Raw genomic sequence first — 27,743 nt, 5'->3', positions numbered from 1 at the left:
ACAAATTACATGGCGCTTATGTGCGGGCACTTGTAGCCAACGGGTACTACTTATCGTTATAAATTGGCATATATTCGAGCTAAAATGGTCTTCTAGGCCTCGCTATATATTGAACAATCTCCTTATCGTCCTCGGACACCATCAACAATTCTTCGATTTCGTCCATGATTCACTACATGACAACTAACAAGTAGCTGATAGCTGTTAACAGGCAATTGAACTTCCTGTCAAAGTATCAACCAGCTGATAGGGTTTATCAGTCACCTGATTGTTATCAGGACATGGTAGAACACTTATCGGAAAAATGTCAGGAGGATATTTATATCAGACAGATATCAGAAGATGATAGGATTGGCCCTTAAAGTTAGAAATTACCAAGACCTGACAACAGTGCATTCAGACTCCATAAATATTAGGGAACAAGAGTAAATGAAAATTTTATGTTAATTAAAATATTTACATATTTTACTACTTATTTTGAAACGCTCTTGAAACTTTTAAATTAATAGACAATAAACAGTGTAATTTTGTAATATATAAACATCGGCAGGAGAAAAGAGTTTGACGTACTTTACAATAGCATCAGATTAACTGTTACCAACCTAATATGAAGTTGCATTTCTCAAATAGCACTATGTCAGATTATTAGATATTTCAAATGTACATATTAAATGGAAACTTATAACACCATATTTACTATTCAGTGTTATGAACTAAAGATGTTAAATGGTTGATAAAATTCGTGAATGGGATGTCGATAGATGTGTAATACTCTCAGGAATAGTACACAATATGTGGCAGCAGACGCTCAACAGTATACCATTACAATACAAGCATCAAATTTTAGAGAAACAATCAGCGTGGTGTATATATAGTAAAACAGCTAGGCAAGAGGATTTCAATAATACATACCTTGTGTTTTTAATTATATATAATAAAGTAAACAAAAGAGAAAATCAGTTTGTTTCTTAAATATATCATAAAATCTTTTTAAGTGAAATATTATAGAAATTCTATAGAAAATATTATAGAAAAGAAAAATATTTAAGAAAATCTTCTGTAAATTACGAGCCAGATTATGTAACTACAGTATTTATTGGGTTGATTTATTTGTTGGTACTCTACGGAACCAATGGAGGATACATTTTTTATTTGAAGGTAAAGAAATCAGACATAGGATTATAGATGTATTTCCCCGCATTGTTCACAATCTGTTCCCAATGTTTAGGCAGTTATTGAATGCCTTTACAAAAAAAGAAATAAAAAGAACTTGGTACTTTGAGTTGATTTTGAGTTTAATGTCCCTTTCAGCAGCGAGGCCATATGAGACGTGGACCTACTGATTAACATGGAATCCGAACCTCGTGTACGCTAACCACTTAGCCACAAAAGAACTCCCTGATAATTTGATTGCATAGAAGTTACCAATAAAATTTTACATGTGTACATCGTTTTCAAAGAATGTGCCATGGAGTGCATTCGACAGGGAACGGAAAAGATGGTAATCTGTACGACATCTGATGAATCCATATCTCTTACTGAAACTGCTAAATGTCAGCGGTTGTCATGTATGATATATACTCTAGTGTTGTCCATGTGGATAATAATACAATGCCGTTTATTTGGCTTGTTTCTTGTAGTGCTGCATGTACACATTGGAGTTGATGACAGCATACAACAGCAATCATTACTGGGTAGAAGTTCACCGTGAATAATCTCTTCCATGTCCCACCAGACAAATACTATTGTCTTCTTGGGATGCTAATCCTGCTCGGCATGTGGTACAGTATTATATTTCTGTTTGTGCTGACCCATTCCTTCTTCTGCTTAAAATTCACGTAAAGGTATGATTCTTCATATCTGGTAACAATACGTGAGAGAAAGGGTTGATGTTAGCGACAGGATTCACGATAACAGATAAGCAAAGAACCACATATTGCAACACGCTGGGTCTCGTTGTTCACACTGTGTGAACGAGGCAACCACGAAATCAGTTTTTGAACCTTTTTCATACATTGAAGTGACGCACAACAGTTGCCTATCCTCTCCCAATGTTCGTAGTTAATTCCCGGGTGCTTTGACGTGAATCACAGTGGATCAAGTCATTCCAATTAGCCCCAGCAATGTATAACGGGCAGCCAAAACTTGGGGCATTGCTAAGATGAAAATTTCAACTTCGGAATTTGTCAGATCACTTCCGGGTGATCCTTTTAGCAATAGCGTCCTCTCTATACACTGCAATGGTTTGTCTGAATGCCTCTGCGGTACTACAACCTTTGTTGAACTTATGCAGGAGAATATGTGAGAGATGACCCTTGCTTTCAACAACTTGATACTCCATGCTTCAAACCCTGAATAAATAAATAAATAAATAAATAAATAAATAAATAAATAAAAAGAAAAAGAAAAAGAAAAATTGATTAGGTCCAAGAAAACCTACAAATAGTGCTACAAATTACTGATAACATAGCTACTCTAGTATATTCCACAGCACTGCCATCATCATTGATGCCTGGGAAAAAAGAATCTTAAAAATGAAAGGAACTAATGAATCAACCCAATACTTGATAATATATGATTTAAACATGGATTCCTTACATTTTTCCTTCGTAATTAATTGATTGGTTTTGTTTTTCTCCATGTAATATTTTAAAACCTATTGTTGACTGCCAAATATCAATTATGGATCATGAACGCATGTGGTTATATTTCACCAGATCTGTATGGTAAATTACTTTTTGACTGCATATAGTAGTAGCAACTTTTTTTCTTTTCTTTTTAATATTTGTCATTAGATTGTTTTTACTATTATCAAACATGTGTAATTAGACCGAAGTCATAGATTTGATCTGTATATTTTAAACAAGGGAAAGTTATTTTGAACATATTCTATAAATTTCCCTAATTATTGGACTCATAAAATATTCTGTATATGTCATCTTAACGAAGATTGTTTTCTTCCACAACAGGAGTGAAATATTTTGTACTCACAATATTAGAATTATTACTATTAAAAAAATTATATTTAGGGTAGTAACGCCAATTGTAATTGCGTCACTATGTAGACTGAAGCACTATCCTTCTTATGCATCATATCTATTTTTACCTATTCTTTTACCTGTGTTCTATCACTGCCGTTATCATACAAAATATTAAGTATTCATTTATTACTGGAAGCATTTCAGGTTAAGAAATTCACTTTTATTTAGATCTACTAATGGCTTCTTTGTGCAGTCATTACCTACCCATAATCTTATCTTTCCTAAGGTCTTGGATGGGAAGCTACCCACAACCAAGGAAACCAACTCTTGAGCAAAGAACCAAAGCTGCTCAACTTCCTACGTCGTTTGATTGGAGAAATGTAAAAGGTGTCAACTATATGTCACCTGCGAGGTTTGTGATATTTTTTTATTTAAATTCTTTAAATGAGGAATACTTTTAAATTCTACTTTATATATATTTAACCGTGTTATTTGAACTTGTAACTTCCTCAGTAAATGGAAAATTACAAAAAGTTTGTGTCATTCCTATACCTAGTAATGATAAAGATATTCGAAATTATAGGCCTAAATCAATATTGAGTGTAAACGTGTTTGAGTCTATTCTGTTTAAACGGATTGAAAATCATATAAAAATATCAATTTCAGAATAGCAGCATGGTTTCGTCTAGGGTATTTCGACAGTGACAAATTTCAGTATTGTTAACAATTTCGTAGCAAGTACACTAGATCAATATGATCAAATCAATGCTATTTATACAGATTTCGCGAAAACATTTGATAGAATGAATCGAATCACAAAGTTAGAGAAACTTCGTCAATTTAATTTGTCCGCACAGTTACTTGATCTTTTTGCATTATAGTTGAGGCACCGAAGGCAGCTCGTTCTAGCTTATACAAGGATATAAGTCCGCCCAATACTTGCAACTATCTGGTGTTCCACAAGGGTCAAATATGAAATCTCCACTTTTTGTAATATTTATAAACGATCTTCCTGACTGCATAACATATTCGCAAAAATTGTTATAAGCCTATGATCTTAAACTTTTTAGATACATCAAATCAATAAGCGACTGCAATAAACTTCAACAAGATATAAATGCAGTATTCAAATGTTGCCAAAGTAAGTTACTAAATGTAAATATTAATAAATGTAAAATCATACGTTTTACAAAACGTAAGAAACTGGTGCAATTTCAATATACAATAAATTAAACTGAACTATCCAATATAAGTACTAAATGATTTAGGTGTAATATACAATACGAAATATACTTTTGACATACATTGGTAGAAATGATACACACATTGTTCGCTTGGTATCTTATTTACAAGCAAACAAACATTTTTCCAAGAAGTAAAAACTATTATTCAGTAAATAGGATTTTTTTCAAAACTATAACCCTTAAGCAAACATCATATGGAATAGTATTCTTGTAGAAAATACTTAGTAATAAGCTACGCTGCAACGATATGCTTACGAGTTTCCAAAATAAACGGAACAAATAGAGCAACATACATAGAAAACTACAATTTCTTTTATTGTACAAATGCAAGAACAAATATTCTAAGTAAGTCACCAACATAGAGAATGAGCACAACCTACAGTAGACTTACAAAATTAATATGTAATATAGATATTTATGCTGATTGCTTTAGAAGGTTTAGAAGTGAAATTGTGAATATATCATAAAGTTTGAGCTTGAGTATAATACTTGTTGTGTTCTGCTTCAATAAATAAATAAATAAACAAATAAATATACCATATCTATGTTAAGTTCTTATTTAATTACTTCAGACATTTTTAAAAATATTATTATATCTAAACGTTAAGTAATCTACAAATTAATTTTCGTAAGGGAAATAAATAATTTCGATTTTGCTTTCTTTTAGAAAAAATAAAATCATTATTCTCATCGGAAATTTTGCTACAGTGTGATTATGATACAGCCAAGACTTAAAATAGTATATTGAATAACCTTAACTTTCAACTATTTAGTTGCAATGTTTCAATAATTTATTTTGTATACATTCAATAGTTATATCTATTTTTATCACGTAACTCAAAGCTCCTTTTTGCAATTTTTACTATGTAGGTTAGATCTTTTAGTACTTCTATTTTATTTTCAGTTAAAATTCAATATAGCTTTAATTTAGAAGACAACAATTTACGGTGCATAAGAGCAAACAAGAGCTAACAAAACAGTAATTAAGAAAGAATCTGCATACAACTCAAAAATAACAAGTTTACAGGGATTTGAAACGCAACACATTAATCAATAAAAGAAAGTCATTCAATCACAGAAAAATCCGGATGATTGAACTTACAAACATTGAAAACTGCATGCACCTTAACTGCCAATAATATACGGGCTAAGTAAAGTGAGTAAAAATAATGCTGTATTAAGTCCAATCATATTGGGTAAGAACCACCGTTTTATCTCCATTAATAGTCATTCGATGCGCAAATGCTTCGTTGAGCTGCTACACCGACGCCATCTTGAAATCCAACAGGCAATGTCCAAGAATACCCTTTTGGTACAAAAATGTAAAAGCTTTGGTAGATCTGACTTCAATACTGTAAACAGAGGTAGATCATCTATATGTGAGAGTACTTCTAGTACATGGTCGCCATCTTAAAAGGCGCCATATTGAATCGCAGTCAAATATGATAAACGACAAAGGGGTCATGTGGGGTATCAAATAGCACTGGAACTTACTTCTGGATCCATTTCCGTAACCAAAGTTTACATATCTGTTTTCACTTCAGAGTTAAGAGCTCTCTCACCCACAGGAACATATAAAAAACTGTGTAAGTTAAATTTGTATTATGAAACACGGTCGTGCGAGCACTTGCAGAGTTTTAACTAATGCAGTAATAGCCACTATACCTATCAGATCTTGAGCCTAGTGAGAGAAATCCTTAATTAAATTGAAATGCCTGTAGTGAAAAAATGGAATAGCAGCACTGTAACAAATTATACCTATTTCAAAGTGGGATGGAATAGACTGTTAGTCGATGAAACTCATGTTTTATAGTACTGACGAGCAGAGAATACCAAAGGGATTGTTCGCATATATATGAGAAAATCCACTATAATCAGTAGGTCCACGTCTCCTTTAGCGTAGCAGGCATAAGTGAGACGTTGAACTGAAACCAAAAATCTATTTTAGGCAATTTTACATGGTCCATTATAATGTGTTAAGTTTTCTTCTCCAATCTTGAAACCTTACGCAAAGACCTTCATTGTTGCAGAATATTGCGTTCTTTTCCAATACTCATAATTGACAACCTATAATTTACCGTGTATATTACGAAGTTAAAATACTTTAATGTATTTATTGTCAGTTTGTCTAAATACAATCGATTCATTGCTGACGCAATGAACATATGAAGGGGATTTAAATTATCAGTTCACAGCCTATTCTTAGAATATACACGTCGAAACTTAGAATTCACTTTTTCTTGTGTCTGTTTCTGCTATTAGTGATAACGGAATGCATACACACCTGCTAAGAATAGATGGCAATAAAGATTATTACAAGATTCAATATCAAGTTGCAATCCATAAAATAAGCCTCTTACTTGCTTTTTCCTTCAATATTAAATAATTAAATATCTGCATCTTTCCACCTCTAACGATAAAACACTCGCTTATAATAAGAGCAAGATTAGTTTTCATATCAAAACTGTGATTAATAACTAATTGTAGCATGTGTTTCGAGGATTTATTTATTATTTAAATCACGTACTTGCCAACTCAAGAAATTCATTTTGGGACTTGTTTATTCATGTGCTTTAACACTCACGGTGATATATATGGCTCTTTTTTGTGTTTGAGCTATTCTATGGGAATGAGGTGAATTTCCCCAATATTGTACTCCGTATTATTGAAAAACTAACAAAGTAGAATTATTAGTTTTCTTGACTTTAGACTATTGTTTGGGGTATTAAGACATAGCACGCAGAATTTAGAGTGTTTTCCTACAGGGAATTGCAGCATGGGTGTGCAGTGAGGTGTATGGTGTCTCTGCTCGAATGACAAACGGTAGTAGTACAGTAATTTTGGTGCGGGCCGGCGTGTGACGTTTGGTACGAACGCATTTGTTGGACCAGTGAAACATTCGTTCCGTGGATAAAATGCAAAAAATTAATCTAATAAACGTAGTCAACATTTTAAATCAAGCACTGGTGGAAAATATAGTGTCGTGAGTGAGAATGGGGTAGAAGATAAGACATTTGCAGGTATATTGCTTGCAATGATAGCAAGCAAATATGATGGTAACGTTTCTCTAACAATTAGTGACACATTAGATGTAGACACTGACACAGAGAGTGAGCATGAAGATAAGACATCATGAAGATAATAAGATAGTCCATCAATTAGTGACAGTGAGCCTTCTACGAGCGGATATGAGATGTCATTTCCAAGTCGGACTAAATCTGTACGTGTAACAGAAGCTGTCGTTAACAAATACAAACAAATTCAAGAGCACGTTGCATTATTGAGAAAGAATGGGAAACGTAACACTGTTGCAGCTGTAGCGAAGAAATTCAAATGCAATACTACGATTGTGTATAAGGCTTTAAAATTCCATAATATATCTCCTCGATCTCATGTCATGTCACTACTAAAATCCGAAGTACTAAAGACGTTCTACATTTATCGCACTAAAGGACTTATGGTACATGATTATCATTTAAAAGCGTGGATGTTACTGACAGTAAGGAAATTGAACTATCCATTCCGTGCTTCTCGTGGTTCCATTAACAAATTTAAAAAATAGCATAGGATTCGCACACGAAGGATTACTCAATTTGTAACGAAGAAAGATGTTGAAAACGAAGGTGAATTACTTGATAATGATCAAAATTTTGTTATTAAAATTAATAAAATAATACATGAGAAACTGTACAACAGTGAATGCATCTTTAATACTGATCAGTCTAGGTTTGAGTACGAAATGACCTCTGGTAAACCTCTGTCAGAATTAGGTGAGAAACATAGTGCAGCAGTCGTTCAGTCTTTGGCCTCAGTGTCCCACACATATACCATAAATATTCACATTTCCCCAGTACGGCTAGGCACACACACACACACACACACACACACGCACACACACACACACACACACACATATATATATATATATATATATATATATATATATATATATATATATATATGTTTCCAGGAGCCTAAAGGCGTGAAACAACAGTTATCTAAACAGACACCTTTCAACATTGCTATTGATGCGAGCAAATCAGGTAAACTTACTCGCGAACACGTCAAACTGTGGCTAAAAGACGTGTTTATTCCTGATGTGAAAGAGGATTCCCTGCAGTTGCTTGACTCGTGGAGTGGACAGACGGGTGAAGACGTGTGAGAATTGCTACATGGGAAAAACATTCGTGATGAAGTTATACCCCCAAAGACCATCAAATTTATTTATCCTCTTGATGTATATATTTTTGGAAAATATAAGCTGGTAATTCGCGGACTTGAGGATTATTTTCGACATAAATTCATTGTTTGTGGTACACCGAACAAGTTATATGGCAGAATTTTCATAATGAAAAGGCATTCTGTTGTGTATCATCACTCTTGTGCGCCAGTCATAAAGGACATGTTTCCATATGCATGGCAGAAATGTGGGTACGTCACAAGAGCAATAGTTAGATCATTATGTTTTGGAAACCATGTTCCAAGTAGAAAATAGCGTCTGTGGTCATGAAGATTGTGACAAAAATGCATTTGATAAGTGTTTGTACTGCTCCATAATCCTGTGTGCTAATCACTTTGTTATGGATATTTATCATCACAACTGAAGAGCAAAAGGTTAGTAGGTTATTATTTGCTTATGTGCACCAGTTTACATTATTTTTCTGATAATTTTTCTGTTATTTTGCTATTAATTTTCTAATAACTTCAAGACATATCCTTGTAAAGTCATGTGTGCCGTTGCACCTAACTTACATTACAGCACTTAAATGCTATGCATAATCGCAACACAGACTCATTCAAAATAGGTAAAATTTGTTACAGTGCTGCTATTCCATTTTTCACTACAGGTATTTCAATTTAATTAATGATTTCTCTCACTAGGCTCAAGATCTGATAGGTATAGTGGCTATTGTAGATCAAGTGACTACTACCGCATTAGTTAAAACCCTGCAAGTGCTCGCACGACCGTGTTTCATAACACAAATTTAACTTACACAGTTTTTATATGTGCCCGTGGGTGAGAGAGCTCTTAACTCTTAAGTGAAAAGAGATATGTAAACTTTGGTTACGGAAATGGATTCAGAAGTAAATTCCAGTGCTATTTGATACTCCACATGACCCCTTTGTCATTTATCATATTTGACCGCAATTCAATATGGTCCCTTTCAAGATGGCGATCATGCAGTGCAAGCACTCCCGCGTATAAATGCCCTATCTTGGTTTACAATGTTGAAGTCAGATCTACCAAAAGCTTTTACATTTTGTACCAAAAGTGTATTCTTGGGCATTGCCTGTTGGATTTCAAGATGGCGTTGGTGTAGCAGCTCAACGAAGCATCAGGTGACTATTACTACTTTCCTTAGCATTTCGAACTGGATCTTTTCCTCATTTTCATCAAAATTCAACTCTCAGGGTTTATGGACCTTCCTCGTTAGTCCAGTATTTTAAAGCAAGAGGAGTTGTGAAGTTTATAACGCACTGCAGACCAAGGCAAAGTAAACATCATACTTAGGAGCCAATTTTGATTATCCTTTTCCTCCTTGAGCCGACGGTTTGCTGAATTTGTGTAAGTCATACATACATTCTTATAAATCTTTGTTCTATTCTAAGTATTTTGCTTCTTGTTTCACGAGTTTAGAACAAATAGAGTCCGAACTATGAACATTTGACAGTAAGTATGAATGGGGGCTTGTAATGAAATTTGCATTTTCTAAAAATCAACGTGGTAGAACTTCCTTACCTAGTAACCAACAGGTTTAAGGAAATATTTTCAGTTAGAAATCAAGTCATAATTCAGGTATATTATAATGGCCAGCTGCACTCTTCCTTTTTTTCGCATGGATTTATTTATTTATTTATTTTTAAGAAAGGACCAATTATATACATCTGTATTCACGTTCTGCCATTTGATCATCGCTAGTTTAAACCATTCACACATGCAGTGGCTACATTAGACAATAAAAGTAGAGTAACTCTTCTCGGGCTATCCAAAGTTTCGAATGCATACATCACATTTATCTTTAGGGATTGTAATGGAGAGACCGGAGACGTGAGCATGTTATAATGAATTTTTAGAGGCAGAGCTATGAATGGGGGCTTGTGATTGGCTGATGGATGCTGGTTTCTGATTGGCTGTTGTTCTGGCTACGAGAAATGGAATGTTGAATATCTGCTTCTGTTCCTGAAAAGAACCGACCAGATAGGGTTGAGTTGAAACAGACATTCAACAAAGCCATTCTTGTAGCCAGAACAACAGCGAATCAGGAACCAGTATCCTTCATCCAATCAGAAGTCAGCATTTCCTTCAGCCAATTACAAGCTCCTATTGATAGCTCTGCCTCTAAATAGTCACTATATATACTTTAGGGTGGTTCGAATTTCAACTTTTTTCGAAAATCGGTTCGGCGAAGCGGTTAAAGGGTGTCTTTTAGTGAGCAAAGTGTGCCAGAATTTTTCAGAATTTTTATTCAACGCCTTCATGTGCAGTATCGAGGTTTTATAGAAAATGTATGAAACACGCACTACACGGTACCGTATCTCATGTTTATTGCCATGTAAAATACATATATTCTTGTTTCTTTTAGATTCAGTCTTGGGGCAGCTTCAAATATACGTATTGCACCTTCCCAAAGCCCACTTATGTGCAGTTTTTCGCTTAAATTGGCCAAATTTCAACGCTAAAAGCAAGAATGTCGCGTTTTTTTATATGTATGTATAAGAAATGGATTTATTTTTGTTTAGCCTAAGAGTAGAGTTTACTTATTTTTTTATTTTTATTTTTTTTATTGTAATTCAATTCATTATCAACATTTTCGATCATTTATTCTTTGGACAAAATAACACAGAACTTACCAAGAGGAGGTGACTGCACTTCCAGTTCCACACACACACTTTTATTTCCGTCTCCCGCCTTGTTTAATTTTCTGTCATGGCCTTACTTGCTTGCGTCCTCACTTACTTGCTTTACTTTTCTAGATGGAATAGTCTCTTTTCGACCCAGATATTGTCATTTCCTTGCTAGAAATCAAGTCACAGCGTATGAATCCGTTGCGACTTGCCATCCTAGACACAGATTGAGAAGCTTGCGTCACCAAAGGCACCATTCGCTCTACTGCTTGGGTATGGCATGGAAACGCAGTTATTTCTTCTCCGGCCAGTTGCACTAATCACTAGTGCAGCACTTTAAGATGCAGGAGTCGTTTCAAAGGCGCGCCAACACCTTGTTATTGATTAAAAAAAAATAAGATCAGGAGGGAAAAGAGAAAATTCAGCGCAGCAAGAAAATGACAACATAGCTGGAAAATCTGTTAGAGGAGTCTTTTTCGATGAAAAAAAAAAAAAAGACCAGACCCTAACGCAAGCGAAAAAAGGAAAACATTGGTATCAACGGCAAATCAAAGAAGAACACTTAAGAATAGTGAAAAAACAGTTTCAACATATTTGGGCAACATCGTGTCGAAGTCTGGTAGTGGAGAGGACATCGTGGCATCCGTGTACGAATTTCTGGATGAAAACGGAACTGATCTGAAAACGTTGGTAGCAGCTGGTTTTGACGGTACACCAATCAACACGGGAAGATTTAACAGAACTCTACATTGTTTGAGAAAAGAAAATAACTTAAATGGATCGCTTGCCTTCTTCACGCAAATGAACTACCGCTTCGTTACTTAAGAAGACATCTCGTCAGGGGAACATGGGGTCCAAAAACTCTTTCGGGACCCTTTGGAAAAAAGCTCGACAAAATACCAGGCAATAAATCTTGACTGGTTGAATAAATTCGCAAAAGTGGAAGACCTCAGTGCGGACCAACAATATTTACTAGCAATGTGAAAAGCAATTCACTCACGATACTGTTCTTCAAACTTGGCGAACAAGAAACCCGGTCCAATGGTCCAGTCACGTTGGCTCACCACGGCATGTCGCACTCTTCGTTTGTACATCAGCACAACGAGACTGCGAGGCATTGGTGTCTTGTACAAAACATCGTCACGGTTGTCCCCAGGGTCTGGTTTGCCATCCAGCAAAAGCGATCGTGCTGTGAAAGACTACGGCATTTATGGAATTTGGGACAACTAGCCCAATATCATCCCACGGAACTAAGCAGACAGTATCACAGTTCCTAAAACAAATTTTGACGCGAACGATTACTACGACATGGTGGAGTGAATGACCTTGTCCCCAACAGAAACTCTACTCATGAAGATGCTCTCCGACGACGAGATTGAAGAAAATATTAAGTCAGCTGCAATACTCGAAGAAGAAATAACAGCGTTTCCGTGGCATACACAAGCAGTAGAGTGAATGGTGCTTTGGTGACGCAAGCTTCTAAATCCGTGTCTGGGCCGGCAAGTGCCTTGATTTCTAGCAAGGAAATGCCAACATTAGGCTCGAAAAAAAGACTATTCCATCTAGAAAAATAAAGCAAGTAAGTGAGGACGCAAGCAAGTAAGGCTGAAAATTTAAAAGAGCCGGAGGGCGGAACTAAAAGTGGACGGAACTCGAAGTGCAGTCACCTCTTCTTGGTGAGTTCTGTGTTATTTTGTCTAAAGAATAAATGATCGAGAATGTTGATAATGAATTGCATTACAGTAAAATAAAAATACAATAAAAATAAATAAGTAAACTCTACTCTCAGGTTAAACAAAAATAAATCCAATTTTATACATACATATAAAAAAAAAGGCAACATTCTTGCTTTAAGCGTTGAAATTTGGCCTATTTAAGCCAAGAACTGCACATAAGTGAGCTTTGGGAAGATGAATTACGTGTAGTTCAAACTGCCCCCAAGACTGAATCTAAAAGAAACAAGGATATATGTATTTTACATGGCAAAAAACGTGAAATACGGTACCGTGTAGTGCGTGTTGCATGCATTTTCCATAAAACCTCGATGCAGCACATGATGGCGTTGAATAAAAATTTTGAAAAAAATCTGGCACACTTTCCCCACAAAAAGACACCTTTTAACCGCTTCGCCAAACCGATTTTCGAAAGAAGTTGAAATTCGGCCCACCAAATACATGCTCACGTGTCCGGTCTCTCCATTACTATCCCTGAAAATGATTGCGATGTCTGTATTCGAAACGTCGGATGTCAATATATTCGCCTAGCTGATAGCCCGAGAAGAGTTGCTAAAATCACGTCGCCAGGAAAAATTCAATTCTTTCTTCAATAAAAGTAGAGGTTACATTTTTGTCAAATATAGATTACAAGAAGTTAGTGTCCTTAGAAGTAGAAGGTATACCATGATTCCCTTACCTTAGGCCATAAAATGTTCCGAGTTGTATTTTTAATTCAATACAACAAAAGTAACAACAACAAAAGCATGATTTTCATTACTGAAATAAAATAATCAAATAAATAAATAAATAAATATGTCTACCGCCCGGGAATGAACATGCTCCCTCGGGTAAGCCTGGGATTGCCAATTTGGGTTAGACTCAGCCAGACTGTGATCATACCGAGGGATTCGGTAGTCTATATGAGCGTATACAAGGAATCTGGGCAACGGCGAGCATGGGCGGGAGGTGATCTTGCCTTTCAATGGTCAGGTACCACGCTTGCAGAGTATGGTAGACCTTACCACGCAAACAAGGCCACCTCTACCAGTAGGTAACTAGTAGTCACTCAGGACTTTGCTCTGGCTGGTAGTAGGTGTATCCCACTATCTTAGAGAATACAGGTACATCACTAATAGGAATCAAGATTGAGGGCAAATCTTGAAAGTACACAGGGACATTTCGTTCACATGCAGAGGAACGACAGCCTGGATGAATCTAGCAGAGCAGGTCTTTCTTTTCTTTTTTTTTTTTAAAAAAAAAACTTCTCTGCATTGATTATTATCCCGTGTCTCTGACCTTCTATTGATATATACTGTACCGGGGTTTCTAGCGGACCGAGGTCATGTTTTACCCACACTTTCCGACTGATCACGTATCGCAGAGGACTGTTCAGCACATCGTCGGAAGTTGAAATTTGCACCAGCTTTACTAACGATTAAATCCTCTTCTTTGCTCCTTTTTACTATTGTTGAGGGGCTATAGGTGGCGGTGGAAAATCCACAACCGAACCCCTCCCAGAAAGTCTTCTACTTCATCTTCATTGTCCCATGGATTGTGCAAAACTAATAACACCATTAGGTACAGGCCCCAGGGTAGCCATCAATATATCGAGACATAATCGCAATTAAATGTTTCATTCGGGAGTGCCAGCGAAACTCGATAATTTTATCGTGAGAAACCTTCTGTAACTAAAAAAAAAAAAAAAAAAAAAAAAAAAAAAAAAAATTGAAAGTGACAAGAGTATAAATTTCCTTGATTTGATGCATGTACAGGAAATTAAACAAATTTCGCAAGGTATACCACAAAGAAACGATAAGTATCTAAATACATACACACAAATTCGGGACATTAAAATTTGAGGAAACTTAACATTTTTTAACACGTGTTTGTTTCGCAACCCATCAATTATATTGTATTTGAGGCTCCTAGTATCAAAATTTGCCATGTCTATTTAGCTTCGTTTCGAGTAATTTGCAAAAACGTGTAGTGAATCTTCATATATACACGTACAAAGTCCTATATTTCAACTAGTTTTTTAGTATGATATATCAAACTTTCAAACAAAATAATGCTTCCATGGAATTCCTTTAGATCAAACATATAACAAACGATATATAACCAAACTTCTATTTAAAGAATGGATTTGGCGGCTTTTAATACGAAGTGCTTCATTTATTTTCATCCTTTTCATGTACACTCATATCCAAAATGATTGTCGCATATCTATAACTGTCTTCTTGTAAGAATATAATTTGATAATGATTTTGCAGGGCACTTTTAATACTGATAATATGTGTATAATCGGGAAATTTATATTTGTGATAAATTTTATAGGAAAAGAATTATAAATACAAAAACTAGAAGGAATAAAACAAAATGTTGCTAAATGGACAGAAAAGTTTTATTTTCATTTCATTGTTCTTATTTACTGCTCTTTTGACATGAAATTTGCCTCATACATGTCTTTGCCGATTATACACATACTAACATTATAAGAAATACTGGACGAATTCGTTATCAAATTATATTCCTACAACAACATATTTATAGACACGCGACAATAATTTTGGATATGAGTGTACATTGTTCATAGAAATTATGTATAAATTGGACGCGTCAGAAGAAATGTAAATGTACAAGTTTATATATTCAAATCTTCCATACCATATTTAATATTTACATAGAAACTCATTTTTTTATATATATAATTCCAATTTTGAAATAAAAATATATAGCACACATCTTGTGAAGAGTAACTTACATGCTATTACATTATAGTTTTTAGTCTAATGACCTACAGACATTTTTATGATTTAATATTACTATTGCTCACGAACTTCAGAGATATTCTCCTAGAGTAGAAGAGTGCTTAAGTACAGAGCACTTAACTGACCCATAGAAACAAAATGTTTTATGTTCCAGTAGCAAAAGCAGAATAAGTGATAATTACATTTTATTGAACATTAGGAACAAAAGAGAAGTACAGTAGTGATAATTTGAAAAATGGTTACATCAAATTCTCAGAGAACTCAAAAGTGGCAAGAGTAAAAGGAAAGATAATACCAAGAAATAAATAAGGCATGCCTTTATTTCAATCAGCTTCAAACAAATTACAAAATATTTTGAGAAAGCATAATTTTAACACAGTATTAAGGAGCTCAAAGAATATAGAGAAAAACTTAACAAGATATAAGTATTCCTTCACTAATTCGTTGGATTTCGCAGGTGACTGTCAAGTTTCGTGCATAGACATAACATTATAAGACACAGACATAACGAAGAGCAATGCATATGTCAGACTGAAATAATAGATTCGTGATGTCAAACACAAAAGTACTCCAACAAGTCTTCCAAAACATTAAGTGATACAAAACACAATAGTAATAAAGTTTAAAAAAAGAAATCTTGGTAGTCCATAGAAAGACAGAGAGATCTTTCTCACTCGAATAACAAATCATAATTCATTTTCGACATAGGCACTCTGGGCAAAAGTGGAATAATGTCATTGTTATATCACCGTTATACGAATGACGAAAGAAAAAGCACAGTTTTACCGTGAAAGCCCGCACTAAAAGCCTTAAGATGTTTGTATTCACAAGTGTTAGTATGCAGTTGTGTTATCTGTGCAAGTGATTTCCATCTACCCTGTTTAGTTTACACTCACTTCTTTTTTTTAAAATTTTTTTCTTCCTTCCCTTACCTACGTCTTGGTATTATCAGCGAAATTTTTATTTTTTTTAAAAAAAATTAGCAAATCCATTACAGGATACGAAAGTGGAATGCAAGCACTTTTTTGAGCTTTCTCATGACTATATTGCTGGCGTGTGCGTGTTCAGCGTGGGAGCTCATATGGTTCGGTTTTTATGTTATCTGTAAATCCACGTATCATTAGCTCGGTGCTGATAGGAATGCTAAATTCTAATTCAAGCAAGCAACCAACCATTTTTTGAGCTTATTTATAGAACAGCTCTTCAAGTGGCTTAGCTTAGTAATGACAGTAACATAAGAATGACAGCTCAAGCTGTGATAAATTAGAGGTGGCTAAGGACTTATCCGGTTGCAATGATGGGAACAGACTTTGGGGAAGGTGGTTGAAATTCAGCTTAAATGTAGAAGAAACTATGTAGATTCTATATTCCAATATTCCAAATGTAAATTGTCCTAAAATGGATGAAATATAGTCTGAAAGCACGAAACATCAACATTAATGTCAATGGAAAAATCAATGAAAAACATAAAGTCGTCCAGATATCTCAAAACCTATAATAAGGAGATGGCTGATTGAAAGCTTGTTGCAAAGACATAATGAAGAGCTTAACAACGATGTATAGCACGCAAGGCAAATATGGATAGAACATTGTCAAAAGTCAAGTTGTTTGAGTAAAATCAATAATAATGATAAAATATATGCGAATTACCCAGGTCGCCTCAAGTGGAGGTTACCTGCTTGAAATATCTCACATCTGAATTTGGAATCTCCAGACTCGATTTAGCACGCAACGTGACTTTTGACCTGATCACGTGACACAGTCTGGTCCTTATGGCAAATCGGATAGGCTCTTTAAAACTTTGTTTTGTTTATTTCTCTTATATAATGCATACTGTATTATTTACAACTTTATAAAATACTAGAAGGCAGATTGATAAAATGGTAGCACAGAAACTCTTAACAACCTTCCAGTTTAGCAAATGGTTTCGAAAGAAGATAAAATGAATAATATTGTCATATTAAACTGGTTGAAGCACAGACACCTGACTCCATCTTGTTCTAGTTTAGTCTGGTCATATTGCAAAGTATTTCACTGAAACTGTTCATTGCAAACTTAGATTTACTTACATCAATAATAACAAAATGATACAAAATACCGAGCAAATATAATCCTCATGTTTTATTAATCGATATCGATGCATTGCAAATATCGAAGGTAACAACAATCCGACCTCAACTAATATAATATAATATATTTTAATAATATTTGGAACAGAAAGTGGAAGATGTTACTATTGTTAAGAATAGAACGTTTCTCTAGGATTAGAACACTATGAATTCTGTCTATGCTTTTTTTTTTTTTTTTTTTTTTTTTTGATAAATTTCCTTTGATAATTAATTTTTACTGCAGTATGTTTACTACTTAATTTTTCAAAAAATAATCTATTAAAGGAGAAGAAAACCAAAGCTTATCGAATATTTTTACAGACTTGTCACAGAAACTTTGAAGTTTTGTGAAACTGTTCAACACTTTCAATTACGAATCGGAATAAGACTACAAAGGATATTATGGAAGTAGTGCTAATACTAATAACAAGATAATTTAATTGTAAATCTAAAGGTTAGCAATAAATGACCTGAAATATATTCTTCATGTTAATTTTCTTCGAACTTCTTTTGGGAGTAACAAATAAAACACAGTTCTGACCAGAGCAGAATGAAATATATTAAAAACTATACTTACAATGTGTTACAGTTTCAAGGACCTAACGTCCTCTTCATCAGACACAGAGTGTTTGTGTCTGATGAAGAGGACGTTAGGTCCTTGAAACTGTAACACATTGTAAGTATAGTTTTTAATATATTTCATTCTGCTCTGGTCAGAACTGTGTTTTATTTGTTACTCTACTTATCCAGAGCTTATCCAGAGCCATGGAGTTTGTTCTTTTGGGAATATGAAGATATTGCATTTAATGAAACAATCGAATATATGCAGGGTGTCCCACATAAAACCGGTACTACTCATTGTCTACCTACCTTCCACGCAAAAGACATTTTAAATTACTTCATATGTAAATATTGCAGAGTTACAGACTTAAAAAGCATGTGTCGCTATATTGTTACATCTTACTTAAACTGCTTAATTAAAGCTTTTGGTTTATAGCAAATGTATTCGGCTTATATCGGACGCTTATTCTTCATCACATTCCTAACGAATCCTGTAGTCCTCCATTTCTTGTATAGATCTTGAATTCTGCTGGTTGAGGGAGGCTTGATACCAAAGTATTTCACCACAAACATTTCTTTAGTCTCTTCAATGAAGCCTGTTTTTGTGTAAAATTCCACGACATCAGTTCAGCGTTTAATTGCTAGTTACACTGTTTCTCCACGACGATTACTTTTACACTGTTGAACTCAACTCAACAATTACATCTCCCTAGAAGTAATGAGATATTTCAGTGTAGCTAACTATATCAGCCTAATAAGCAATGAGCCCAACACCTATGTATTTGTAAATACCAGAATGGCAGTAAGGCGTACTGGTTTTAAGTGTAAACATTAGTAATAATATGAGCCTAATACTCACCTGAAGAATCTTACTTTTGTTTTTCCCTTATTTTTTAAAATACGTATTTTGCGAATAAGAGGTGGGGAACGATTCAGTATTTTCGTGCAGAAATAGTAACCTTAATAAGGAGGAAAAAAATTAAAACAATATTTTTCAGTATGGGAAAAATTATGAGTTACTCAACAGGTGATTTTCTTTGACGCATTAATTATTTTTTCTACGTAATCATCAACCATAACATTTGAGTTGTTACTATATTACAAGCTGTTACATGCATACCATTTACGACTAAAATGGGATCGGTTTAATAATTTTAGTGCACAATATATCCATGTCTAGATGCTACTACAGAGTTCCTACTGGTCACGGAAGTAAGGAAAGCTGCGGAAAAAATGGTGCAGGTCAGGGAAGCTCAGGGAAAAAGACTGGAAATAAGAGAAAGTCAGGGAAATTTTATAAGAAATATTAATTGTACACCAATTTCAGCTTAGAAAATAATTATATTTACCTAGTTGGTAAGATAAGTAGAATGTACGTATGAGGAATTGATTATCATTTGTCTCTATAGAATAAACGTTCTCATATATTAATATTCACTGTTATTTATTCCTTATTTATATGTCAACGTTGTCCAAAACCTGTTATGAAAGTCAGGGAATGTCCTGCCAAAGGTTAGGGAGAAGGCAGGGAAATAGATTTCTCCAGATCAGTAGGAACCCTGTACTAATAGAAAGATAACTCCAGTTAGAAAGCAAGGACATCTAAGAAAAGAATGTTTATCAACTAACAAACATTTGTACTAGGAAGAAGATTCTACAAAACTATAATTTTTTCGAACAACGTAAATTTTTTAGAAAAGAACACACTGACGATTCTGCAGATATCGCTGGCATTGTTTGCGGTTAGTTTTCACTTAGATCCTTTCGGTGAGTGTTAGAATCTAGATATTAATATGAAGATATTTCAGTTCTGGAAAATCTTAATTGATCTAGCTATCAAAAGTTGAAATTAAGTGCATTTTGAAACTTTATGAAAATCACTAATTTAAACTTTTTTTTTTTTTTTAAATAAAATGTTGCTGCTATTTCTGTAGGGATCAAGGACATTGCGGCAGTTGTTACGCATTTACTACCCTTGGAATGTTAGAGGCTCGTCTTCGGATTCTTACTAAGAATACGGCAAAGAATATATTTTCTCCTCAAGATATTGTCAGCTGTAGTCAATATTCTCAAGGATGCGATGGTGGATTTAATTATTTAATCGGAAAGTACGCAATGGTAAGAATCTTATTTGTAATTCTTAATGTAATGTAAATTTATTGCGGAAGAGCAAAAGATCCATAATTTTATTTTAAAATGTAAAATGCTCTAACATGTTTGAGAATCATGAACATTGAATATGAACATAATTTTAAAAAGTTTAGTCAGGTGTGTAATGTTTACATTGTATACTTCTTGGAAATAAAACATTAAAATATTTATAAATTTGTGCTCAAACGCAACACAATGCTACTTCCTTAGGCACAGAAACAATGACATTTCTTTCCTAGAATCAGCAGTTATATTGGAAATTTTTAGTTCTTTAGTTCCGTATGATTCACTGCTAGTGTATACATCTTTCTTTCAAATCACAAATGACCTTAAAGAAAATGAGTGCAATGGTTACCATAAGTAAATGGATCACTTGTTTCTTCAAAATTGTATTGTTTGCGTTAGTTATAACCATTTTCTACATGTCCATAAAAGTTGATCCTCTTTTGGTTTTCTTCTACATGTTTCTTTATTAACATTTTTGTCTAGAGGAGTTCATAACTTCTTCCATACACCTCTAACTGATTTCTTTTACATCCGTAAATATGCGTTAAAAAAGGGTGTCCCACAAAGAGCGCAACTTTTAAAATGCCCGCCATTTCTGTTTTAGTAAGTTGGCAACACTGAACATTACACGATTTTCAACTGTTTTTCCTTCAGAATTCGTTACGTGCTGGTTCTAGAAATATTCAGGTATTATTGTGAACGTTGGCTAATAGATTTCGACGGACTTACAGTAACATTATTACTCACGATGGCTATGTTTCTCATAGAACCACTAACACGAGGTTAATATCCACAACCAAAACGATTTTCTCAAATTTAGCAATCAGTCTTATCACAGTCGACATATTTGGTGTATTAAGTTGACCAAACATTCCACAGAGTTTGCGAATACTATTTTCTCAACATTCACGACATTTGTAATAATTTTTCATTGTGACAACACGCTGTTCCGCCGTGGAGTGCTCCAGTCCTATCTGTACAGAAAACAGATGACGATCATGCGTTATTCGGCGCTGTGTGACTACTAACTACAAAGATAACAGGTGAAGATCGTTTAATGTTCAGTCCTGCCAACTTACTAGAAAAGAAGTGGCCGGCATTTCAAAAATTGTGTTTTTTTATGGGGCATCTTTTAGTTAACAGTCACATCATTTTCTATGGGTATATCACTTGGTCTTCTATTTTATCCAGGGCCGGATTAAGAGCCTTAGAGGCCCTAAACAACTAAAATATTTTGGTGCCCCATACAATTGTGATTCAAAATATAAACAATAACAAAGCATAAAAAAATGTTATTATCAAAATTAAACAAAACATACAGTTAAGATGGAAAATAATGTTTATTTTTATAGGCTTTTACTTTAATTATGTTTGAAAAGTTATGTTATTTTATTTAATTGCAAACTTTATCGTATTCTCATTCATTATTATTATCACTCTTTACCTCTATTGTTACTATTATTACTTCTGCGTCCGCCAAGGAAGTAATGTTTTTGACGGAGTATATGTGTTTATAGTTTCTTTTTCTTCCACTGACATTGTACAGAAAATATACGAATTTCACAGACTGCATACAAAGGTTCTCCTGCTTTTATTTAGATTATATTGTTTTCTTTTCTTCTATTTCATAACACGTGGCACAGATTTGCACTCTCTGAATATTTATTATTATTATTATTATTATTATTATTATTATTATTATTATTATTATTATTATTATTATTATTATTATTATTATATTTGTTAATGTGGGGCTCTTTTAGGGATCCTTGTTCAGCTCCACCATTCACAATATTATACCATACGGCTTACGGCTATCAGAAGTTTCTTGTGCTCCCTTTGCTTGATGCCCTATGCACGTGCTTATTTTGCTTAACAGTTAATCCATCCCTGGTTTTGTCTCCTTAGAAGAAACTCTTATCAAATTCGTTTGTCAATAGCTTCAGAACAAATCGTAAGGTGTTGTTTGACATGTACAGAGAAGACAACACTCCGTGTAGGTTATCAGAAACTGTACTCAAACTTGTCAACTTAATCTAAAATTGTTGATGAAGTAACATGGCGACTCACTTGAGTGATACGATGGTTTGGAAATTCAATCAACTGCCATATTGACCTGTAGTGTACATGTTTGTGTTCGTTAGTCTCCTTGAGGTTTTTCTGTTTCTTCCCCTTTGTCATTCCAGCAAATTGTCCATCATGATTCACTTGCATCTAATGGGATAATAGGATGCATACTATAACTTACAAAAAGTGAAAAAGTAACTGACTGGACCTTTACTCGAACCCAGGACGTCTGGCATACCGTGCCGATGCGTTAACCACTACGACATCCAGTCCAGTTCCAGAACAGCCGTTCACTTTCTCAGTCTCAAGGTCGGCGCTCTTATCCTGGAAACGTGGGTCCAAGACCCTGTTGTGTTTGGACAACCTCTGTGTCCATATATGTTGAGCACCTATGACGGTTGTAATTTCATATTATAAATATATATATATATATATATATATATATATATATATATATATATATATATAGAGAGAGAGAGAGAGAGAGAGAGAGGCGGCCCAATAGGCCCGGCCCTCCCATCATTTTTGTATTAACATAGAAAAATGCAGTATCTTAAGTTATTCTGCTAGTATTGTTGCTATAATTTCCCTCTTAACCAAAACCAGTAGTTCTGACTCCTTCAAATCAGTTTTTCCATGTACTAGTTACGCTTATGGGCACGCTATTCACGCGGTCAGTACAAAATAAAGGCAGAAAGGGCCTGAACTGTTTCAGTGTGGACTTAGTATCATCTCTCATTAACTCGTGTGACGAACAACGTGAAAAGCCAACTTGAATGTCTGTGGCATGGGCCAAGAATCGTAGGCCCTCACCACACAATTGCACCCGATCCGTTCCGAACGAAAAGGTTTGAAGCTTGCTTGCTGCCAAAATTGATTTTGTCTGTAGAGGTTGTTGATTCCGCACTTTTAGTTGTTTTGTTTCTTGACCTTGCTCCCTTGTGTTCTTCCACTGAAGGGATCCAAAATCAACCGCGTGTATGCCTCTCAGTTTAGACGTGCTTCTTCTTAGTGTCTTTTGTGCTATTCCCCTCCTTTCCCCCCACCCTATGTTTTTGTGTGGTTGTGCGAAAATGAATAAAGTACGCGTGTTAAAAAGTATTACGCGCGTTTCCAATAGGTAAACCCTCAGAACTTTTCCACTTTTAAACATTCCCTCCCGGAAAATGACTTAATAGTTGTAGCCTGTTCCTATCCGATGCTGAACAAAGAAAAGCTCAAATCCGAACTACCGGCCGCATACAGCAATGATATTCTTTGCGCAGTTAGTAACAAAAGTGATTTTTTACTATTTCTGCGTGACAATGACTTAACAGATACATTTTCTGAGGTGTCAAAACTGGTGAACATAGTGTTGTTGCCCTATGATTATACTTGATGTGTTAGTATGATACGTTTTTCCTACTGCAATTTTGAGTTGTTATTTTTTTTAAGCAATTCGCTTCATAATAACAATAATAATACATTAGTAGTAGTGGTAACCATAAAGTATTTGTCTTGAGGCTTGGCCCACCCTACCTTTTATTCCACGAGCCGCCACTATATATATATCGATGAAAGAGGAAACAACCAATTTTTAACATACACCAGATCCACTGTATATGTGAATTCTATAACTAAGAAAGAGAGAAAAAGTGACTGACTGCACCGAGAATCGAACTTGGGTCCTCCGGCATACCGTGCGGATGCATTAACCACTATACCACCCAGTCCGCTTCTTACGCATACTACTTAATCAGAAAAAAATGCTCACCAACAGGGGTGTAGCCAGCAGGTTTGTGTAGGGGGGGCGTCGTTTTTGAGGGGGGGGCCAGCTACAATGTACAAAGCCAAAAAAAAAAAGTGTTGCTGCTAGTGTTTTTGAGGACTGAAAGAAAGGAAAAGTTTGGTTTTCTTCTGGAAAACTAAAAACACCATTTTAGCTTCTTCTTCTTCTTCTTCTTCTTCTTCTTATTATTATTATTATTATTATTATTATTATTATTATTATTATTATTATTATTATTATTATTATTATTATTATTATTATTATTATTATTATTATTATTATTATCCATAAATTATATTCAAGATAGTTTTTATTATGCTTAATCAAGAACTGCTGCCCGGGACCAAACGCTATACTTTTGTGCATAACTATAAAGGTAACCAAGAAAGTTCTGTCCCTTTTCGTGGAGGTCTGTGTTCAAGTGGACCTCACACCGTGAGTTCAATGCGAGTGGAGATAAGGCGAACGTCAGTTGTTGGTGTGGGTATATCCAACATACTACCTGGTTGTGGCAATTCAGACACACCGTGAACTGCGTAAAGACAGAGGGAACATGGGACATCCACAGAGCGTCATAAGAGCATGTATGCTAAACGAGTTCAAATGGAGGTCAAACGCCACTGTAGCGGGACAGAAGATATGCCAGGCCTTTGGTGAGGGTGTCGTGACGACGCGGACGACATTGCAGCGATGGTTTAACAAGTTTAAGGACGATGACGAAACACCCGAAAACACCACGTGCCAGAAGACCAACACATGTACAAAGAGGAACTGGGACTACAATTCAGTGTGTGGAGAAACCATTCGGCAGCACATCCATCAACTTGTGAAGCACTACAAGTTGGGTCAATGGGTCTCACATATTTTGACTCCGGGCCAGAAGGCAACGCGGCAGTCGCCTGTGTTTATTTACTGTTTCGGAGCCATTTCTGTGATTTCGGAGTCGTTGACAGGTGATAAAAAGTATGTCCTATACGAAGCTCCACGGCGCCGTCATCATTGGTTAGCATCCCATGAACCGATTTCAAAACAGCCGAAACCAGCACTGTACCAGAATAAGGTCCTTTTGTGTGTTTGGTGCATCGTGCATCGGGAACTGCTACCAGCTGATCAGAGTATCAATGCAACTGTGTAGTGTCAGCAGTTGAGCTGTGCTCAACAAAAAACTCAAAACTCTGGAGCCATCGCTTCTGAATTGCAAATGGGTCCTCGTTTACGGGACAACGCTATGTCCCATGTGGCTAAGATGACTCAGGACACCATTTTCCGCCTTGGATGGGAAACAATATTGCAACCACTATATTCCCCGGGTATTGCACCGTCCGATTATCACCTGTTCCATTCTTTGAACAATCACCTTAGAGGACGCCAGTTCAAATCCATAGTAAAAGTCCAAAATGCACCTGATACTTTCTTCGTTTCACGGCCCACCAAGTTCTACCGCGATGGATTCCATGGCCTCCCAGAACGTTTTCAGAAGGTCGTCGATGCTGATGGGGACTATTTTTGATCTTCCAGGTTAGGTGACATATCAATGTTCGAAGGTGGTGGGTGAAAAAGCAACAAAACTTTTCTTGGTTACCTTTATATTTAAATTTAAGACCTTGTATACAGAACCTATCTACACAAGATTGATTTTCTTTGAAATTTCACTTAATTTCTTTACAGTTTCCTGACAAAAATATTTATTGTGACTAAAAAAACATAATTATTTTATTACACTGAGTAGAAATGAGAGAGAGAGCGAATGAAATCCAAATTGAATAAAAACATTGTTTCTCACCAAATTTTCCATCCTCTATGTCTTTTAAAACACTTTTTAAAGCATATAAAAATAAACTGTACTTACAAATCAGTTTAATACCTTTGTTTTATGGATGTATTTGTAGTACCTTGTTAAAACGTTTGTCTTCACACTGTCAAATATAAATCGCAGTAAATTGTGTAATCTGCTGTCACAAAAAAGTAACTTATTTTTCGATCGGTATAAGGAAGAGATACTATACTATTTTTCGATCGGTATGGAAAAAAAACAATATTTCTCCTTACTATTTTACCATAAATTATTAATTGTCAATAATCTTTGTTACTCTTAAATGAATGAAGCGAGATAATTTTACTATGATGTTTTAAAAGCTGGTCATTTGGGGGGGCCAGGAAACCATTTGGGGGGGCCCGGCCCCGATGGGCCCCCCCTTGGCTACACCCCTGCTCACCAAAGCATTCATATAACAATTTGATGCATACGTTTCAACGAACTACTGTTGTCATCCTTAGTGCGCATTTCTAAACAAATCACGCTGTTTACACAACTACATATTCTGATTAGTTTCCTTCATTGTATAATTGGTGCAATGATTCTATGGGATATCTATGCTGGTTCTTCATATCAAGTGAAGTGATATTTGCAAGTTAGCACAGCAAAAAATGTATAATTTACAGGTATCTTTAACCTGACAAGGAAATTTAGGCGGTAATTCAAAATCCTTTAACTCTATTTCTACAATGGAGGTAGAATATGTAATCCTATAAGCTGAATGATTCCTTAAGGAACACACACGAGGATGGATCAATAGGTCATTGAAATTATACGTCGGATTGTGTAAGGGTACTCTTATAAGTACTCTTTAATTCACAAGGGATATACGTCTAATTTTAAATTACATTCAACTACATTGTTTACAAGCACGTATTTAGAGAGAGGTTCAGGGAGTCTCATGAAATTACACACATTCATAAGTTGACGGCCATTTATTTTGTGTAGATATCACAATTTCATTATGTTAATTTGAGGGGAAAGATGGGAGAGGGAGATCTCATCTAATGCTTGAATTTAAATGTGTATGGTAAAGTAAATTTTCAAGAATCAGCCTCAGTTATTTTCCCATGTTAATTGATTAAAAAGTACAAGTTGTATAATCTGAAAATATGTTTAATTTATAATGAAACGACGCATAATTCAAACCTGTGTTGCAATTATGGAAGGAGCGAAAGGTTGCAGCGGTTTTATGGGTGTTAATTGCGCATACTTGCTTATCAATATCGTGTATTGGTCCAAAATTTGTAAAAATAAGAGAGTAATAGCAAGTGTGTGGCTAAAGACAGTCTATGGAGTTTCACAATTAAAGGTGAAATAACAACAGTCACAGTTGCTTTGTTTTAATTAAGATATGTAATTTCAGATTTGATTGGGTTTTAGAAAGCTTTGAGGAATTACATTATCAAGAAGTAGAAAACCATTCTATTAGAAGAATTACTGAAATTTTTTTACAGGATTTTGGTGTGGTGGATGAGAGTTGTAATGTATATTTAGATAGCGATCATGTTTGCACTACTAACGAAACCTGTCGGCGGCATTATGTGTATAAATACGAGTACATAGGAGGTAAGAATTTTGTAAGTTATTATATTAATAACTTTAGTGTATCAATTATAGACATTATTGGAATTTTATTTGCAATAATGACTGATCTTCTAAATATTTTTTTATAGAAATCGAATTAAAATAAGATTTATAAAATCCAAGAC

At 34.9% G+C, this 27,743-nt stretch overlaps 1 protein-coding gene across 2 annotated transcripts in view; it reads left to right on the top strand.

The window, feature by feature from the left end:
- The window catches only part of LOC145662454 (dipeptidyl peptidase 1-like), a 64,448-nt gene that overhangs the window by 20,430 nt on the left and 16,275 nt on the right, over nt 1–27,743 (top strand). For both annotated transcript variants that reach the window (XM_081728045.1, XM_081728046.1), the window contains exons 4-6: nt 3,268–3,393; nt 20,158–20,341; nt 27,489–27,600. In XM_081728045.1, the coding sequence (XP_081584171.1) occupies nt 3,268–3,393; nt 20,158–20,341; nt 27,489–27,600 (422 nt within the window). The remainder of the gene's footprint in view (nt 1–3,267; nt 3,394–20,157; nt 20,342–27,488; nt 27,601–27,743) is intronic.

This window comes from Thermobia domestica, chromosome 10 (assembly GCF_964235325.1).
Source record: "Thermobia domestica chromosome 10, izTheDome1.hap1.1, whole genome shotgun sequence".
Taxonomy (NCBI): domain Eukaryota; kingdom Metazoa; phylum Arthropoda; class Insecta; order Zygentoma; family Lepismatidae; genus Thermobia; species Thermobia domestica.
This window is presented reverse-complemented; position numbering and strand designations above follow the sequence as displayed.